At 42.0% G+C, this 20053-nt stretch overlaps 1 protein-coding gene across 2 annotated transcripts in view; it reads right to left on the bottom strand.

Moving 5' to 3' along the window:
- The window catches only part of LOC119515819 (serine palmitoyltransferase 3-like), a 169442-nt gene that overhangs the window by 40515 nt on the left and 108874 nt on the right, over positions 1 to 20053 (bottom strand). For both annotated transcript variants that reach the window (XM_037812014.1, XM_037812015.1), the window contains exon 9: positions 10110 to 10236. In XM_037812014.1, the coding sequence (XP_037667942.1) occupies positions 10110 to 10236 (127 nt within the window). The remainder of the gene's footprint in view (positions 1 to 10109; positions 10237 to 20053) is intronic.

Genomic DNA, 20053 nt, shown 5'->3' with positions numbered 1-20053 from the left:
GGGTTGGGGCAAGAAAGGGCTTTCCGGTAGAGGGAAGGCTGAAAGCCACTGAAACATCGGGCATGGCCCCAACTGTTTTCTTTGATTTTGTTTGTGGGATGTGGTGGCTTGGAGTTATGTACCCCAGGAAAACATGTTCTTCATCTTAATCCATTATGTGGGTATGAACTGGTAAGTAGGACCTTTTGTTGAGATTACTTCAGTTAAGTTGTATCACAAGTGAATCAGGATGGATCTTAATCCTATTACTGGTCCTTATAGAGAAGGCCATAGAGAGAGAAGACAGAAGCTGGAAGTCAATGGGACCCATAAGAGAAAGGAGAAGATGCTGCCATGTGACAAAAAAAAGCCAAGGACCAAGGATCTCCAGCAGCCAGCCCCAGAACACCACAGTCTTCTGGGGAAAAGCATCGCCTTGCTGATGCCTTGATTTTGGCCTTTTCTTAGCCTCAAAACCATGAGCCAATAAATTCTCCATTGTTTAAGCCAACCCATTGCATGGTATTTGTTTTAGTAGTCAGGAAACCAAAACATGGAGTTGAGAAAATTTTCACCACTGGTAATTTTGGACTTATCTAGGTTTTAAAACATATCTGAACTTCTTCAAAAGACAAAGTAAGTGTCCCCTTTTCCCTTGCTTCTTCCTTTTTGCCTAGAAATCGGTCATTTTTAGCTCACTGAATGTTCTCAATGAATAGAATCAAGGATTTTTGTAGCGAAGAGACAGAATACGCAGTTTAAATTTTAGAAGAGGTGGTGCCACCATTAAATGTAGACACTGTTGCATGGACAAGTGTGGATTTATAAAACATCATCTCCTCATTCCAGAATGGAGAACCTTTCCCAAGAAGCCAAAAAACAAAGGAAAAAAAGAAGTGTCCCCATTAGGCAAGGGCCTTGATACCTTAGTCTTTGGAAAGGCAGCCTGCTATATACAAACAGAACTCCAGGGCTGAGAGTAACAAGTTCCTCACAGATGAAATGTTTTGAATATTTCCCAAGCCATTTGAGATATAAAACCTCAGAGAGATTTAGTGCGAGGAGGCCCTCTGTTGCTGAGCATTTCTATTTAATATTTCCACCTAAGATTTGGGCTGACTACATTTCTAAAGAGCAAAGGGAGACTAGTTTGAGAAGAATTACTTGTGCCAGCACAGTGGCTGAGATATTTAGCTCTAATCTGCAGACTCTCTTTCTCCAGCCTCCTCTTATTAGACTTCTTGATAACATGCCCCTAAACCTGGGTTTCCATACTGATAGGCTTGTTAAGCTTTCTTTATATTGAATGTGGAGAACTGAGGGAATTATCTGAATAATATCTAAGTTTGATAGATAATATGAGATGATTGAGAAAGGTTACAGTAAAATTGTGGCTATTTGTGTCCTCTTTTTGCAGCAATAATCCCTGCATACTAGACCAGAAAACACATTAAATTAAAGAGAAAACACTCCATTGTCATTCCATCCTGTCAAAATTGATGATTCTGCATAGCTGATTGCGATACCTCTAGGAAGATCACAATTCATTATTCCATCTTAATTTTACCTTTAGTCTCCCCACTTACAGAATTCAAGACGCATGCCCCCTTCCACCCAGAAACTCCTATTTAAAGGCAGAAAGGGACAAGTGTGACTTTGAAGAAAAGTATATTTTTCCTAACTTGATTGTTTTAAGGATAGGAGATGTTATTAGCAATAATGCCAGAATATTCTATTGATATTGGATAGTCCACATTCAGAATTGGAATTCTATATTTATTTTCTTTGGTAAGTAAATTACCATTACTTGTTTCCTTTCTAGGGACTCTCCTGGCACCTAATTATACACAAATGAAATATTTTCATGCATATAATAGCAAAACAGTGGTTTTGTGTTTCAGAAAGTTGGCGATTACCCCACCAGCCCAGCCTTGAAGTTAACTGCAGGGAGAAGGCTGATTAAATCACAGACATTATTATTTTCTGTCAGTTTTTTTGGTGAAATAAGAAATGAGCTAGTCAATGGAGTGATCCAAATTTAAGTACTGACCTGCTAATGATAACTAGAAACATCCCAAGAATATTTTAAGTCTTTTGTACTTAAAAAACAAAAACAACAACAAAAAGCTGATGTTACTCAAAAGTTCTAAAATACCCAAAGATTAGATCTTCAGATGAATGGGTCTGTAGATCTGAAAACTGCACATTGGCAAGGAGGCATACTAGGTGCTTTATAACATAGATAGCTGCTTTTTCATTTTGATATAAAATTGAAAGTATTTGATATTCAAAAGATGCATCAGGTTGAGCAGACTATGTTCTTTAGGAATAGTGCCAGTATCATTTCAATACTGCCATAAAAACTGTAAAAATCACAGCAGGAAAATAAGTAGCCAAAAGAAGGATGATAACTATAGTGTAAATTCAAGCAGACCCCATAGATATTAAAGAAAAAGCAATTCTTTCCATCTCTGAATATGAAATATTTTATCATGAGTTATTCCCATTGTAAATCAACACTTGGCCATGTTGCACACATTCGGGATCTCCCTTCTCACCAAAATAATTCCATCTATTGAAGATGCACCAAAAAGATAAAGAATTTAAGTAATTATTATGGATACTTCCCTGTCCATCCTAAGTGACGTGAACATCTATCATTTCTCTAATATCATATTTCAGATCAAGTCAAATAATATAATCAATGTCATGACCACAAACTTATAATGACTTTACATACTTAAAGTTAAATGAAGGGTCACATATGGAATGATTCCATTTATATGAAATATCCAGAAGAGATAAATTCATAGAAACAGCATAGATTAGTGGTAGCCAGGAGATGGGGGAAGATAGAATGGGGAGAAACTGCTGAATGAGTATGGGGTTTTACCTAGGAGTGTTAGAAATGTTTTGGAACTAGAGAGAGGTGGTAGTTGCACAACATTGCGAATATACTAAATGCCACTGTATTGTCCGCTTTAAAATTTTGTGTTATGTGCATTTCACCTCAATAAGTTATTAAATTTTGTGTTATGTGCATTTCACCTCAATAAGTTATTATTTTTTAAATTTATATGAAAGCAGAGGTTTACAGGAGAGCTTGTTGTGACATATGTGTATTTCATGGAAGCAAAAAGCACTTTGCCATTATGACATCAGGGTAGGAACATGAGAGATACCTGCAGTTACTGTTAGTGAACAGGATTGATGAATTATGGGGGTTTAAAGAAGTGGATCAAAACATACAGAAAGATGGGTAACTTTTTCAGATGCCAATGGCATTATAATTAGCATATGAATGTAATGAGCACAACTAGACATGGACATAGGTGAGATTTCTCAACATGGACCACTGCTGCACCTGCAGCATCAGCATCACCTGCCGGCTTGTTAGAAATGCAATAATTCATTTCTGAACCAGAAACTCTGGAAGTGGGGCAGCAACCGATTTGAACCATTCCTGCAGGTGATTCTGATGTACTCTCAAGTTTGAAAACCACATTTCTACATAAAGGGAAGGAAAGAGGCAGGGGCACTTGTGCAGAGGGAGAGTACAGAGAATAGAGGATGGAATTCTGGCAAATGCAGACAGGGGAAGAGCAGACAGGAAAATCAAAGAAAGAAAAAAAAACAAAAAAAGAAGAGCCTCTCTGCAACAATGGGAAGGCAGTTTTCAAAGAGAGAGAATGTTGGTCACCAGTCAGAGGCTGCAGAGAGGTCAAGGTGAACCCAGCAGGACAAGAGGCAGTTGAGTTAGTGGACAGGAGTGACCTTGAAGGAGCAGAGTCCATAGAGGAAAGGGGCAGAAGACAGAAGAAGCTGAAAACCAAGTGGGAAACCAGGATGTGGAATCAGGGAGAAGAATCTTGAGAAGACTTTCAGTAATGGAAGGGATGAAATTCAGTGGCTGCTTGAAGAGGAAGAAAGGGTAAGGGAAAGCTTTTCAGGATGAGGGAAATGAGCATGTTCATGGCTGAGAGAAGGGGTCACTGCCTTTAGAAGATGGAAAGGAATAATTAAGAATTTAAAGGAAAATGTAAAGGAGAAAGGGTTATTCATAAGCTGAGATAAGAGGTGTGCTGGTTTGAATCTATTATAGCCCCCACAAAAGCCATGTTCTTTAATGCAAGCTTGTGGGGGCAGAGTTATTCATCTTTTGATTTGGGTGGGACCTTGGAGATGTGACCCACCCAACTGTAGGTGTGACCTTTTGATTAGGTCATTTCCTTGGAGGTGTAACCCCGCCCATTCTGGGTGGGTCTTGATTCATTTACTGGAGTCCTATAAGAGAGCTCATGGAGAGAAGGAGCTCAGAGAAGCTGAGAGAGACATTTTGGAGACAAGCTAAGACATGTAATCCAGAGTTTACCCCCTGGAGAAGCTATGAGCAGGCACAGACCCAGATGCTTGGAGATACAAACGGAAGGACATTTAGAGATGCTAAGCTAGGAGATGAAGCCCAGAGTTTGTCCTGGAGAAGCTAAGAGAGTACCCACAGACACTTAGAGAGAAATGCCTCAGGAGAACCAAGCAGAGAACTGAGGGAAGCTAAGAGAGACAGAAGCCCAGGGACATTTAGGAGAAAGCCATTTTGAAATGCAACCCGGGAGCAAAGGACCAGCAGATGACAGCCACGTGACTTCCCAGCTGACAGAGGTGTTCCAGATGCCATAGGCCTTCTTTCAGTGAAAGTATCCTCTTGTTGATGCCTTAGTATGGACACTTTTATGGCCATGGAACTGTAAATTTGTAACCTAATAAATCCCCTTTATAAAAGTCAATCCATTTCTGGTATTTTGAATATGGCAGCTTTAGAAAACCAGAACAAGAAGAAAGGAAGGATTCAATCTGCCAAAAAATTGTTTGTTAAGAACCCATGCTTTCCAGGCACTGTTCTTAATACAATGAATAAAATAGACAAAATACTTGTTCTCCTTGAGTTTACATTCTAGTGAGGGAAGACAGGCCATGAACAGAACAACTGTAATTTGTCAGATGATCTCAAATGCTAAGAAGACTGATGCAAAGTGAGGGAAATTAGAGGAACAGGGAGGGGGTGCCATTGAGGATAGGTAGATTTTGAGCGGAGACCTGGGGGAACTGAGGGGTGGATCATGGAGGTACTGGTGAAAAGAGCAGTTCTAGAGGGATCAGCACATGCAAAGCTCTCCTGGCAGAAGCTGCTCTGTGTATTCCAGGAAAAGCAAGGAGACCAGCTACCTGGAGTGGACTGAGCAAGGGGAGGAGTGATAGAAAATATGGAGGACTGTGTCATGACAAGTCTTGAAGACTATGTCCAGACTTTAAGATGGGAAGTCAATGGAAAGTTCTGAGTGTGTGTTTGTGTGTGTGTGTGTGTGTGTGTGTGTGTGTGTGTGTGAAACACTTTGAGTTACTTTTTTTTTTTTTAAGATGATTCGGCTGCTCTGTGGAGAAGATGCTATAAAAGGCAAGGGTAGAAGTGGGGAGAAAAGTTAGGAGGCTATTCAAGGAATCCAGGTGAAAGCTGATGGAGGTAATGGTGGAGAAGGTGAGGAGGGATCAGATTGTGCATATATGTGAACAGAAGTGCTGCAGGATTTGCTGGAGGAGTAGCTATAAGGTCTGAGAGAAAGGAATAATTTAATGATGGGTAAAAGCTATGAAAACAAAATGGAGGTGGAAGGGAAGAAAGCAGAGAAGTTAAAAATAAGATTAACTGTTACTATTCACTGAGTGTTAATGACATCCAGGCATTGTGCTAAATTGATTACATACATTACATCATTTAATCCTCCCTACAACCCTAATTGATGAGGAAGGAACTCAGGCTGTGAGAGGTTAAGCAACTTGCCAGTTAAGGGGCTAGCTAAGGCAGGCGGGGGACAGGCCCCCATGGAGACCAGCTGCAGAGAATGCACCCCGAATCGTCCATGTGATGCAACCTCTATTTTCTCTGTGAAGGGACAGGTTAACCAGAGTTGGAGAAAGGGGATGGGGTGGGGATGCATGGCCAAGCCTGGGTATTCAAAGAGAATGCTGCTGGCTAATTGAAAAATGTGCTTCTTTGGAGCAGTCATTTGTATGGTTTGGGCTGTTTGCATCAGGTCTAGATTTAGAAAATGACTGAACTGTCATCACTTTGGACCTCTTCAAAAGTGATCCCAATTACTGAGTGATCCCTTCAGCTGCCGTGTGGGGCAGCTGAACTGATTCCACCTCCCGGTCCTATGCGATAAACATTCCTGTGATCTTATTTAGCGAAAATGCTGACCTGAAATCGAGTGGACCGGCAGGATGGACGATGAGGCATGATGTGTTTATTAAGCCCAACACTGGGATTGACACTCAGAGAAACATCAAATTAATTCAAGACATATTTCTTGCCCTAAGGGGCTTATGGCATTGGTTTGGCTGGGGGACCACCCAACATCTATTAGGATGAAGAAAGAAAACTTCCACTTCAGGTTCGTTGGACTGCCCAGAATGACAGGACAGGAGATTAAAAGGGCCTCAGCGCATGGCCACAGCCCCACGGCCCGGGGGCCTTAACCATACACGCAGCCCACTGCAGGGCTAAGGTGGCTGTTTGTACATAAACATTGTCATTTCCCTGGGACTGCTATTTCATCTTTGAACCTTGGCATCAAAGAAACACTGACCTTATTCCTGTAGCTTGCTCTTCTTTGAAGCATATGGCTTTGCAGTGCAGATTAAAGTGAAGACATTCATCAAGGAATGGATCTGGCCAAACTCTCCCCAGACTCAACTGGGAACAAAGCTTTGAAAGGCTCCAAATCACAGTTGCAGCAGAGTGGGCAAAAGATGAAGGCATGGAGCTGGGCTCCTCATCTCAGATCCTGGGAGACAGCTCTCACCCGACCACAGTCCAGCCCTGTATGTTGGGCAGATTTTTATCCTAAAATCCCAAATCTAGGCAGACCTGGGTGAGCTAATGTTATATGGCCAACATTCGCTCTTCGTTTTGTTTAGAGCAGGAAATGAGGCCGGCGTGATAATTCACTCTGTGACTCTGAATTCTTCAAAAGATGTTTTAGGCAGAACCACCTGAAATTTGGCTGATGGTTCTGTCAATTTTCTCTTCTAATACTTTCCTCTCCTTTGTTCATTCTCTAAACTAAACTGTCCTGTCTTTCTTAGGGCTTCTCCCATCTTTGCTCTAAGGAAACAGGCCATACACAAAGCATTCTCTGATATTTCTTTTCCCTCTAACATGGCAAGAAAAGGAAAGTGAGAACCTTGAACTGGCAACTTAAAAAACAAAAACCAAAATAATTCTTTAATTATAAGGCTGAAAGAGAACTAAGGAAAATGTCTCCCACTTCAAAAGAAGAAAAATGGCTGAGAGATGACCATCCAAGAACAAATGATCATATCTTTAAATTTAATCTTTCTGCAGATCTTCAACTGTGGTTAGACAAACAGAGTGAGTTCTGTGGGTGATGAAGTGGCACCCCAATCCAAAGGACGGAAGGCACTGATTGTACAGTGGGGCGCATTTAAATCAACTAATGCTGATAACATGTACATGAAAAGGTTCAAGAAATTACTGAAAATCCACAATGGGACATAGGCTAATTTCCAGAATAACATTTCCCTGGTTACTCATCTTTAAAATAAGAACAAGGGATAATTCTGGTCATTACAAATTATTTTATTTAGCCTGCATTCTAGGTTAAATCTCAAACAATTGATTTTCAATTAAGAAATGCATGAAGTTCAAGAAGATAATTAATATGGCTTTGTGTGGAGCCTGTGCTTCCAGGCCAGTTTTTTTTTCACACAACCTGAGAGCTCATGAGGGACTGGACACAGCTCTGTTTCTAGCTTCAGTTTTAAAAGGCTGAAAGATACCTGCTTATCCAATATCCACGTGCTCCCTTAATTTTACAAGTGTTGTACCCTGGCTGTGGCCACGGGGCTCCTCTGGGCAGTAGACTGTTGGCAGGGTGACAATGTCACTTCCAGGCTGACACTCCCCCGCCTCTATTATGGTGACCATGGAGGCCAGGTATCGAGATGGCAAAGCCTCCAGCTGGAAGCAGCCCACATCACCGTTCACATGAAGGAGAGATGCCCTGAGAGTTGCCTGATTTGTATTCAGCTAAGTGCAAGCAAGAAATAAACCTTGGTTATGTTAAGCCACTGAAATTTCCAGGGTTTATTTGTTGTGGCAGCCAAATCTACCTTAGTCTGACTAATATAGGACCTTGAAGAACATCTAGTCCTACCTCACTCCACCCTTCCTTCAACATCCCTGAGAAGTGTTCCAAAGAGTTCTCAAATACCCCAAGCATAATCACAAAGAATAGTCACCAAAATTATATACTGCTTACTATATATAATTCTTTTCTGACTCAATCTTACGTATTTTACATGGACCAAGGTACCTAATTCTCACAATAATCTTAAACTACAAATACTACTATTTCCCCTATTCTACAGCTGGGGAAACTGAAGCACAGAGAAGTTAAGTAATTTGCTCAGGGTTGAACAGATAAGTTATTTGCCTAAGGCTGTGTGGCTATTAAATAGTATAGCAGGGAGTCAAACCAAGCTGCGGGCATTAAACATTGCACTGTTCTGCCCCCCTAGGCTGGAGCCACATTTCCTTTCAGACCAAGGATTCAAAAAGAGGCAGATCATAAAACCCAGAAGATAAGACTGAGAGGGAACTTCGAGATCAACCAGTGCAATCCACTGCATTTTACAAGGAGGAAAATCACCCTGCAGGGCCTTTTTCCTGCTTTAGTGAAAAAGAGGAGAGATTTATCCTCACATTTTTCAAATCCGTGTTCTTAGGGCCCCAGGGACTGTCGGATGTGGGTGCAGGCACAAACAGCCAACCAGTCTTGTTTTGATCTATCTGTTTTATGTGATAGGCTTCTGAGTAAATTTTTATGAGAATAAATTCAGAAAATTCTGCTGTTTTAATAAAATTGGAAAGTCTTGGGTCTCCCCATACTTCTACTGAAATAGTAAACTGGGAGGTTTGCAAGAAGCAATGCAGAGTTTAACATCAGCTGGAGATGGGGGTGGGGTATATGGAACAGATAGCACAGGGGGGTCAAAACAATTGTCCATTTCCGTAAATGCGCTTACTAGCTTTCCTGGCAGCAAAAACTGCCATTTTATCACTATCTCCCCACTCTCCACTGATGTGTGGCATGTCGTAGAAACTAAATAAAATGTATATGAAAGAAAGAAGCAGAATTCCAAGAGACTTTGATGAAACAGTTCTTCAAAGAGAATATTAAGTTCGTTTGGGTTGAGCGACGTAGGACACTGTAGCTGTGGTGATCGAACAGTAAAGCAATGGCTGCAAAGTTATCATTGTGTGTTTTGTCCATATATCCTCAAATGGTCACTTATGGGTTCTCCCACTCCCACCTCCACCCCTAGGGAGGGAAAAAAAGATAAAAAATTGAAATATTAAATGGTGTTGTTTGGTCTTAGGCAAACACAATTGAAATCCCCAAGGAAACTCAGGCAAACACACACCACTGTTTGCTTCATTTATTTTTTTTCCCCAATCAGATAGCTAATTTTGGCATAGTCTGTGTGGTTTTTGATTTTTGTTTTTTGTCTTTGTTTTTTTTTTTTTTTTGAGAAGTAGAAGTTGTGGGTTTAAAGAGTAATCATGCATAAAATACAGAATTCCAATATACTTCCCTATTTTTAACACCTTGCACTGGTGTGATACATTTGCTACAATTAATGAAAGCACATTTTTATATTTTTACTATTAACTATAGTCCATGGTGTAACTTAGGGTTCGCTGTTTGTGTGTTGCAGGCCCACGGATCTTTAAATTTTTATTCTAGAACCATGTATACAACCTAACATTTCCCCTTTCAATCACATTCAGGTATTTTAAGATGCAAAATTATCCAAACTTGTAGATCATATGTAAAAGGCAAATTTGAAAGTTTTCACTGCTTTAACAAAGACCACTTTTGTGCTGATAGCATTCTAGTACATTTAGCACATGACTTGAATTACAAGTTGAGTTACATAAGGCAAAGTTGTATATTTGAGACAAGGGGAGATTGATGGGACACAAGGGAGACAGAGGGAGGTCAGGGAATGGAGTTTGTGGGAGCTGTGCGCTCAGCAGAGCCTCTTACCTTGCCTGGTTCCGTCTAGCCCCATGACGAACTTCAACAATCTGATGATCTGCTCTGCCACTGGGGGACTCATGGATGTGGCGTAAACGGCACTATGCGAACAAGCCCGTAGATGATCCACAAGTTCCTTAAATAAAAGGGAAACCCAAACAGAATGCAAATAAATTTCAGCCTTGGTACGGAGAAACCCAATTTCCCCGTCCCTCTCCCTCATAGCAAAAGACATTTGATTCTAGCAGCTTAACAGATGGATATGGTCTGGTTTTCACTGAACATCAGTGAACTCTTTATTTTTTCCATCCTGGTTCCCAGCCTCTCCTTTGCAAACCTAGGAGCCATACAAAGGTTTAAGAGATGCTGCAATCTGCTTGACCAAAAGGGGGATGTGAAAGGAAATGAAATAAGCTTCAGTGGTGGAGAGATTCTAAAAGGAGCTAAGAGGTCACTCTGGAGGGCACTCTTATGCACAATACAGACAACCATTTTTAGGTTCTACTGAATTGGGGTAGCTAGCAGTAAATACCTGAAACTATCAAACTACAACCCAGAACCCATGAATCTTGAAGACGATTGTATAAAAATGTAGCTCATGAGGGGTGACAGTGTGATTGGGAAAGCCATATGGACCACGCTCCCTTTTGTCTAGTTTATGAATGGATGAGTAGAAAAATAGGGGAAGGAAAAAATAAACAAACAAACAAAGGCACCCAGTGTTCTTTTTTACTTTAATTGCTCTTTTTTCACTTTAATTATTATTCTTGTTGTTTTTGTGTGTGTGGTAATGAAGATATCAGGGATTGATTTTGGTGATTAATGCAGAATTGTGTAATGGTACTGAGAACAATCGAATGTATGCTTTGTTTTGTATGACTGCATGGTGTGTGAATATATCTCAATAAAATGAATTAAAAAAAAAAGAGAGAGATGCTGCAAGTTTGGAGTTGAATCTATAAGGCAAAACCAGAAGTGTAAGGAAAACATTTATTGATCATCTACTTATATACAAGCACTGGCCTAGCACTCAGGGGTGGTCAGAGAATATAGGATGTGTTTCTTGCCCTGGAATATTTTATATAAGATTGTGCCCATGGGAAAGTAATAGTAGGGAAAGTAACTACATGGAAACTAGTACATGCAACAGGGCTACAAGATTGGAGAGGAAAGCAAGGGAGATGTTAGGGAAGGCTCCAATGAGGAAGTGGCATTGACTAAACCTTGAAGAATGAAGACAGATATAGAGCAAAAGCAAATTTGGAGGTAGTGGCAGAAGGGAGAGACTGAACAAAGTGCAGAGGCAGAAAAGCAGAAGGCACATATTGTAGATTGCTCACAAAAAAAAAAAATGGCTAATTCTTCTTCTCCCTGTACCCATGTCCCTTGGCAATCTAACTTTGCAGTTTCTTCCATCAAGAGGTGGAAGAAAAACCTCGTGTTTTGCTTTGATCAACAGAGTGTGGCACAAGTGATGGTGTTCTAGTTCTGAGCTGAGGGCTTGAGAGGCTTTGAGAGCCTTTGTTCCCTCAGAATCCTTTTGAGCTGCCATGTCAATAAGCCTGAGCTGACCTGTTGGAGGAGGAGAACCATGTGGAATAGAGAAGAGCCACCCTGGCTGAGGCCATCTTAAGCCAACCAGTCCCCAGGTGACCCAGCAACCAACCATAAAACAACACTAACTGAGACCAAAAGAATGGCCCAGCTGAGTCCAGCACAAATTGATGACTCACAGAATTATGTGCTAAATAAACGGTGCTGTTTTTAGCCACTTAGATTTGGGGTGGTTTGTTACACAGCAAAAACCAACTGTTACAGTGTATTTGGAGGGCAGCAAAGGACAGCTTGAGTAGAGGTTAGTAGGAAATTAAACTGAAGAGTAGGTTAGGACTAGATAAATTCTGGGGCCAGGAGGTTAGGCTTTATGCCTTGGGCAGTAAAGAGCTATTGGAATTTTTGTCTAGCACTGTATGGACTGCTGACCCCCAACAGAATACTGGTCTTTAGTTCAGTCTAGGAACAATTCTTTACCCGCATGCTTTATGCTTGAGGCCCAACACAAAATCCCACGTAAGCCAACTGAGAGCCCCAAGAAGATCCAATAGCCTAACACCACAGTGGGGAGGGCCTTAGAGCTGAAATCTGGCTGTGCTCAGCCCCAGATGGGCAGGCCGTCTATGGGCCCACCTCAGGGTGTCCTGGGACCTTCAGGGTGCCCTGCAGAAAAGCCAATGGACTGGTTGCAGTTTTCTACATTAGCAGTGGGATCTGTAATGGATCTTTTCTTCTGAGGGATGATGAGAGAGCTTAGAATCCAACTTAGGTTACTTTTTCAATCATTCCAACATGAAGGAGATTCAGGGGAGGCACTGAGCTATAATCTCCAAGGGGGATCCCCTGCTTTGGGTGGGCCCATGCTTGCTTGCCCTTCGTCATTGACCAACCCATTTCTATTTCCAAACCTAGGAATGCCCTATCCCTCACTTTTTCATCTCTCTTGGGATATGGGTGGGGCATGGCTGAGCACAAAGGTTTTAACGATCCAGTTCATCTTCCTCAGTGAAGTAGGTTCCCTGCTTTACAGGGGATTGGGTGAAGGTTAAATCAATGAAATGATGCCACTACCTGTGTTTCCCAGCAGGAACCAGTAGCTCTATATTTCTGTCCTGCCTGCCTCGTACAATACATCCTTCATTCTGAATCCCGTCTCTTCCACTCTTCCTTCTTACCTGCCTTCCTTTCTCCCTCTCTTCCTCCTCCTTCACCTCAAACTTTTCATTCATTCATTTTTTCCCTTTCCTTCTATCCTCCTTCCTTCCCCCTTCTCTCTATTCTCTTTCCCTCCCTCCTACTTTTCATTGAAAATCATTTATTCCAAATTTTTTTTCCTCTTCATTTCTAAGCCCTATCTCCCCACCTCCTCCCTCCCTTCCATCATTCCTGCCAACAAGTAGGTTCTGAAGAGTTATTCTGGGCTGTGTCCTGACTGTGTGTGGGAGTCCAAAAGGGAAGGAGATCCTGACTGTGTGTGGGAGTCCAAAAGGGAAGGAGATCCTGATTGTGTGTGGGAGTCCAAAAGGGGAAGGAGAGAGAAAGGGGCCACAAGTTTCTTCTCCAGCATCCATTATCCATTTATATAACTAAAATCAAGTTTCTTTCTATTATTTTGTTTAGTGACTCTCATAAAAATAAGAGTTTTCATCCAATTTGAAGAGTACATGTAGGACGATGGCCTGACTTAAGGAATTGGCCACACGGCATTTACAAACTTCACTTGGGGGACCTGAGGGCACCCCCAAGAGAGGGGTGTTCAGTGTCCTGAGTGGCCACAGCCAGGCTGTCCTTCACAGTTCTGGGTTCAGCACTCCATGGGGAGCAGCTGCAGGATTTAGTTTCTCTGTTGAGAGGGAGTGCTCCCCAGAGGATGCTGAGGAGTAGCTTGGAGAGAGGGGCGGGGGCAGGAGTCAGCATGGTGCAGGTTCAGGGGGACCTGTCAGGAAAGGAGTGTCTTAAGGAGGCGATCTGGCTCTGGAGGATGGAAGATTTGACTAGATGGAGAGGAGGCAGCACTGCATGGACATGTGCTAAAATCAGGAATAAGGACGGCATCTTACGGGCAACGATTGGAGGAGTCAGGAGCAGAGCAAGACGCTGGTGTTTCGGAGACAAGGTGATGAGGGGTTGTTCCCTTTAAGGAAGGGATGACCCAGAACTTATAAAAACAGGCTCTGGAACCCAAGTGCTTGGGTTCAGATCCTGGCCCTGTCACTTACTGCTGTGTTACCTTGGGAAAGTTCCTAAATCTCTCTGTGCCTTAGCTTTCTCTTCTGAAAACAAAGATGATAGTAATACTTAACCCAGAGTTATGAGGATTGAATGAGTTAATACATGAATGTGGTCCAGATAAGTGTCTGGTACTTTGTGAATAACTGATGCTGTTGACAATTATTATTAATGGATTGCCAACTGAAAGATTCTGAGAACTGAGGGCACAAGGAAGGAGAGGGGGACAAAAATATAGAAACCCTCAAGGTGTCTTTATTCCAGCTCCCTCATGTTGCAGAGGTTAATGCACTAAGGTTATGCAATTACACATTGGTAAGCGCAGATGTCAAATCAAAGATTTTAAGCCTGACTCCTTCTCCATCCTTATCAGGGTAGTAAGAGTGAAAAGGAAAAGAGAGGCATTATAAAGAAGGAGCACTTGGACTTGAAGAAACAGACAGGGCTAAAATCTAACATCACAGCCAGTATTCATTGGCTGCTTGAGACTCCATTTTAAGAACTCTACATGTATTAATTAACTCATTTAAACCTCACAATAATCCTATGAGGTTGGCACTATTTTTTTTTCCATTTTATAGCTGAGGTAACTGGGTTACAGAAAGGTTCAGAAAATTATCCAACCAAAAGTGGTGGAAGTAGGATTTGATCCAACGAGTCTGGCTCCAGAATCCTCAACCTTAACATTATACATATAACTTCTCCAGAGAGAGAGACAAGCTGGCTTTTGGGGGGTGGTGGAGGGGATATGGGGAACAGAGAGGAGACCCACTCAACTTCTATACACCTTGGAGTTTCTTCCCCTAATCCACAGGGATTTCTCCTTTTTTTCTTTTGAATTCCTGCAATCCTCAAGTTTTATAGAACTAAACTACAAATGGAAATGCATTGCATCATTCTCAAAATGTTTCCTGTCAGTCACTTGTTCTTCCAAAGAGACTGTATCCTCCTTGAAGGCAGGGCATCCTCTTCTCTTACAGGCACTTAGCGGGGACTTGGTAAATACTTATGGTCGAATGGAAGGTAAAGTGGTGTGCTAGTTTGGATACATTATATCCCACCAAAAGACATATTCTTTGATGCAATGTTTTGGGGGCAGACGTATTAGTGCTGATTAGATTGTAATTTTTTGATTGAGTGTTTCCATGGAGATGCAACCCACCCAACTGTAGGTGATAACTCTGATTAGATAATTTCCATGGAGGTGTGGCCCCATGCATTCAGCATGGGCCTTGATTAGTTCATGGGAGCCCTATATAAGCTCAGACAGAAGGAGCGAGCTTGCTACAGCCAAGAGGGACACTATGAAGAATGCACAGGAGCTGAGAGAGGAGCTGTAGCTGAGACAGACATTTTGAAGACGGCCGTTGGAAACTGATGCAGACATTTTGGAGAATGCCATTTTGAAACACAAACTGGGAGCAAGCGGATGCCAGCCACGTGCCTTCCCAGCTAACAGAGGTTTTCTGGACATCATTGGCCATCCTCCAGTGAAGATACCTGATTGTTGATGCATTACCTTGGATACTTATGGCCTTAAGGCTGTAACTGTGTAACCAAATAAACCCCCTTTTATAAAAGCCAATCCATTTCTGGTGTGTTGCATTCTGTCAGTACTAGCAAACTGGAACAATGGGTTCAGGGACTGAGCAGGGATGACAGAGAGTATCAAGTATAAAGTACAAAGGGGAGAACTAAGCTGCATTTGCAGGAACAAGTGTAACAATTTCCCCTTAGCTTTTGGGCATCTCCGACAAAGCTCAGAAAAGGAAACAAAACAAAGTGTCCCATGATCCCTAAAAGGGCTCTTCCCAATGTCTCCAACCCCCAATATTCCTTCATAAATTGAGAGATTCTGTGAAGTTAAGGTCATGAGCATTGGTGGTCTGAGCAAGTCCCTCACCTGGGGCACATCATTCCCTTTTAACATAAGGACTTGCCCACAGTCTCATTCCTTTTGGACTGAGCCTGCTTTCTCTCTAAGCCCCAGCTTGTGGATAGGGGCTGTGCCAGTTGGATGTATCATGTACCCCAAAATGACACATTCTTTGATGCAATCTTTTGGGGGCAAATGTATTAGTGTTGGTTAGATTGGAATTATTTGAATGAGTGTTTCCATGGAGATGTGACTCAATCTACTGTGAGTGAAACGTTTGATTGGATAATTTCCATGGAGGTGTTAATTGCATCGCTGGAGTACTTGAGAAAGAACCACACAGGCCCAGATGCAGAGCAACTGTGAGTGACATTCTGGAGAGCAACTGAGAGAGACATTTTGAAGATAGCCATTGAAAGTAGACTTTTGCTCCAAAGAAGCCAAGAGAGGACAAACGCTCCAAGAACAACATTTTGAAGAGCCCACAGGAACTGAGAGAGGAGCTAGAACACACCCTGGGATCAGCAGATGACAGCCACATGCCTTCCCAGCTTAGAGAGGTTTTCCTGGATGCCATTGGTCTTCCTTTGAGGAAGGTACCTGATTGTTAATGCCCTACCTTGGACACTTTATGGCCTTAAGACTCTAACTGTGTAACCAAATAAACCCCCTTTATAAAAGCCAATCCATTTCTGATATTTTGCTTACTGGCAGCGTTAGCAAACCAGAACAGGGGCTAATTTGCCTGCATGATCAGAAAGAGGGGTTCAGGGGTAACTTCTGGAGAGTGTCAAGGGAAGGCTTGACCACTGGTTACTGACGCCTTCCTTTCCTTCCCCCACTGGGCATCATGAGCCTTGAGTTAAGAGGAGGCTTCAGTCTCTTGCCGAGTGAGTCTGGGTTGTGTCTTTCTTCGGGGTGGGTTAGATGTCTCCTCATACAGAGGTCTCCATGTCCATGTCTAAGTCCAAAATCCTGAATATTTTTCTACCCATAGGCCTAGAGTTGAAGAGCAAGGGTGACTTTTCTGGAGGAATTCAGCAGGAGGCGCTTAGAATAAACATCTCATGCTCACTCCACAGCCCCTGTTTCCTTCAAAGGACTGTTAAATACAGCCAGGGCCTAGTGCAGGCAGAGCCAGCTCCTGTGTCTGGTGTGCCGCCTTCTGGGGCTAACATGCACCCTAGCCTTGGCTGCCTGCTCCACGTCCCTTCTCCAGAATTCCAGCCATACAGCCCATCCATCATGAGGGCACCTCTGTTTCATTTATTTACCAGTCTCTGGCTTGCTCACAGAGGCTGGAAAAACCAGTAGTTAGCACCAGACCTGCAAAGGGACTCAGGATCCATGATTTGAGAAAAACTCAAACCCCAGAAACCAGAGTCTTCATTGTTGACCATCGCTCCTGGTCAAAAAATAATGAAAACTAAGAAACCTAGCCCTCTGCACTGGGGCTTTCTTCAAAGAAGCCAGTCACTGCTGGAGCTCTGGCAGGTAGGGACAAGTAATTACCTGATATTTCACCTCACAGGTCTTGAAAGCACAGAATGCTTCACATCAGGTTGTCCACAGCTAGCAGCTCCAAATTCAGAGTGAACAAAAGAGAAAAACCTTGCCTGCTCTTGAGAGAGAACATTTTAGCAGCTCCCCTGAGATGGGGAGAGAATGGCTCAGCCAGAGAATTCACCTCCAATGAACGGAGACAAATTTGTAGGACACTGTGTGAGGAGAAGGCTCAGATCAAAACAGAAACCTCTCTGTAAGGTAGTTATCTCAGCACTGAATCATCATTTCTCTTCCCTAGTTTTTTTCCAAATATTTTTCCCTATGTAACACATCAGGTTCCTAATGTATACTGTTCTAGTTTGCTAATGCTGCCAGAATGCAAAACACCAGAGATGGATTGGCTTTCATAAAAGGGGGTTTATTTGGTTACACAGTTAGAGTCTTAAGGCCATAAAGTATTCATCAACAAAGGGTACCTTCACTGGACGATGACCAATGGTGTCCAGAAAATCTGTTAGCTGGGAAGGCACCTGGCTGGCATCTGCTCCAAAGTTCTGGTTTCAAAATGGCTTTCTCCCAGGACATTCCTCTCTAGGCTGCAGTTCCTCAAAAATGTCACTCTTAGTTGCTCTTGGGGTGTTTTGTCCTCTCATAGCTTTTCCGGAGTAAGAGTCTGCTTTCAATGGCCATCTTCAGACTGTCTCTCATCTGCAGCTACTCTCTCAGCTTCTGTGCATTCTTCAAAGTGTCCCTCTCGGATGTAGCTCCTCTTCAAAATGTCACTCTCAGCTGCACTGAGTTCCTTCTGTTTGTCAGCTCATTTATATGGCTCCAGTGATTTAATTTAGACCCACCCTAAATGGGTGGGGTAACAAATCCATGGGAATTATCCAATCAGAGTCATCACCCACAGTTGGGTGGGGCACATCTCCATGGAATCACTCAAAGAATTCCAATCTAATCAACACTGATACCTCTGCCTGCACAAGATTACATCAAAGATAATGGAGTTTTGGGGACATAATACATCCAAACTGGCACATATACAGTCTGACCTTGCCCTACTCTAGGAATGTTTCTAGAGTCTTCAAAACACTGTTTTGGGGAATATAGTCCCTCTATTGACAAGGTTAGCATCATCATTTTTAAAAGAGAAGAACCAGATGTTAATAACTTTTCTAGATTTTTGGACCCAAGTGATTTTCTTTTCAAATCTTAATATTTACTAACAATTCCATGAACACAGTGAGATTTTAATTACTTAGGATTTCAGAAAAATGTAAAGTTGGAGTGTGGGCACTTGATCCTTCTTACGGTTAATTTTGTTGCTTTTATGTTCATAGGTAAGGAATCCTGGATATTTTGCAGTATCCCCCAATTTGATAAATGTATATAATGAACCTCTGAAAACTGTATCCTAACAGTTAAGTAGATAAATAGAAATCTTTTTTAAAACAAAAATCTTTAGTATTTGACCAATCCTATATCCTTTCAACTAAAAGTGCATAGTTTAAGACAAAGTCAAGGTGAAAATCCTTCACAAAATGTCTCCAAGTTTGGGGGGAGGGGACTTATGATTTAAACTCAAGCAAAGATAAAGGTGAAAACTTAAACTAATGCAACTTAAACCCCAAGAACTAAGTGGTTCTTAAAATTTCAAACTACAGTTCTTCAATGGAATCACTTCTTGACCATTACTGGCAGTGATATTACTGTAATCCTGTTTGAAAACCTAATCTGAAGCTGAATTTGTAGGGATTTGATACAAAGGCACAAGTTTCATTAAATCACGGGTTTCTTAGGCTGCGAGGAAAATGATTTATCTGTGTTTATCATAATCTCACCCAAATCATTCCAGATAGATGTGTATCTGTTTGATTTTTAAATCCTCAGGAAACAACACTTATGGACACTTTCTCAAGTACCCCCCTGTCTCTTGCTCACCTTCCATGTCGCAAAAAATACCCTAAGTTTCCTAGGTTTTGTGTCTTGCTGTTTCCAGGTATTGTCTCTGATTAAGCTAATGGGCATCTGCAAAACTCTCTAATTCTTGCTGCCCCCTAGTGGTGAATTCATAAACTGCAATATAACAGGGAGAGGGAGGGAGGAGGAGGAGAGGGAGGGGAGGATGATTGTTGGGAGGGGAGGTATTAGGATGGGAGTTATGGCGGTAGTGTCTGATTCTTTTTCTTTCTTCTTCTTCTTTTTCTGCTTCTTCTTCTTTCTTTCTTTTCTTCGTTCTTTTTTTTTTTTTTCTTTGCCTTTTCTTTCCCTTTCCCTTTCCTTCCGCTTCTTTCCTCTTCTCTCCTTCTCTGTCTGTCCTCCTTCTGGATCCAAGTGTGCACTTAATGAGGATTTTAAATGGCAAGAAATGAGCAGATGTACATGCGTTTTCTGCACAGTGACTAATGTAAATAATAATAATTTTCAGAAGGGCTCAGTATCTACCCTAAGTGAACAGAAGTTACACAGGCAAGAACAAACACTCTTTAAAAATATTCCAACTCACTCTAGGATGGAGAGTATGGGAGAGACCCCTAATGAGCTGGTCCTTCTTTGGGCTAGCCTTGAGCCTTTGTTTAAAGTGCACTTCAGATGAAGGAACTCTTGGGAGGGGGGAATGTGATACCTACCAAATTTGACAACATTTCAAGGATCTGCTTGCTTCAGTTTATTCAGGTGCCTTTGGTTCAGGAAACAGAGTTATGCTTGGTTAACAACTTTGTAGCTCAGAACTGCTGCTAAAGTAATCACAAAACCACAAGCTCACAAAGCCATGTAGGCTGGA

The sequence above is a fragment of the Choloepus didactylus genome, chromosome 19 (genome assembly GCF_015220235.1).
Source record: "Choloepus didactylus isolate mChoDid1 chromosome 19, mChoDid1.pri, whole genome shotgun sequence".
Classification (NCBI taxonomy): domain Eukaryota; kingdom Metazoa; phylum Chordata; class Mammalia; order Pilosa; family Megalonychidae; genus Choloepus; species Choloepus didactylus.
This window is presented reverse-complemented; position numbering and strand designations above follow the sequence as displayed.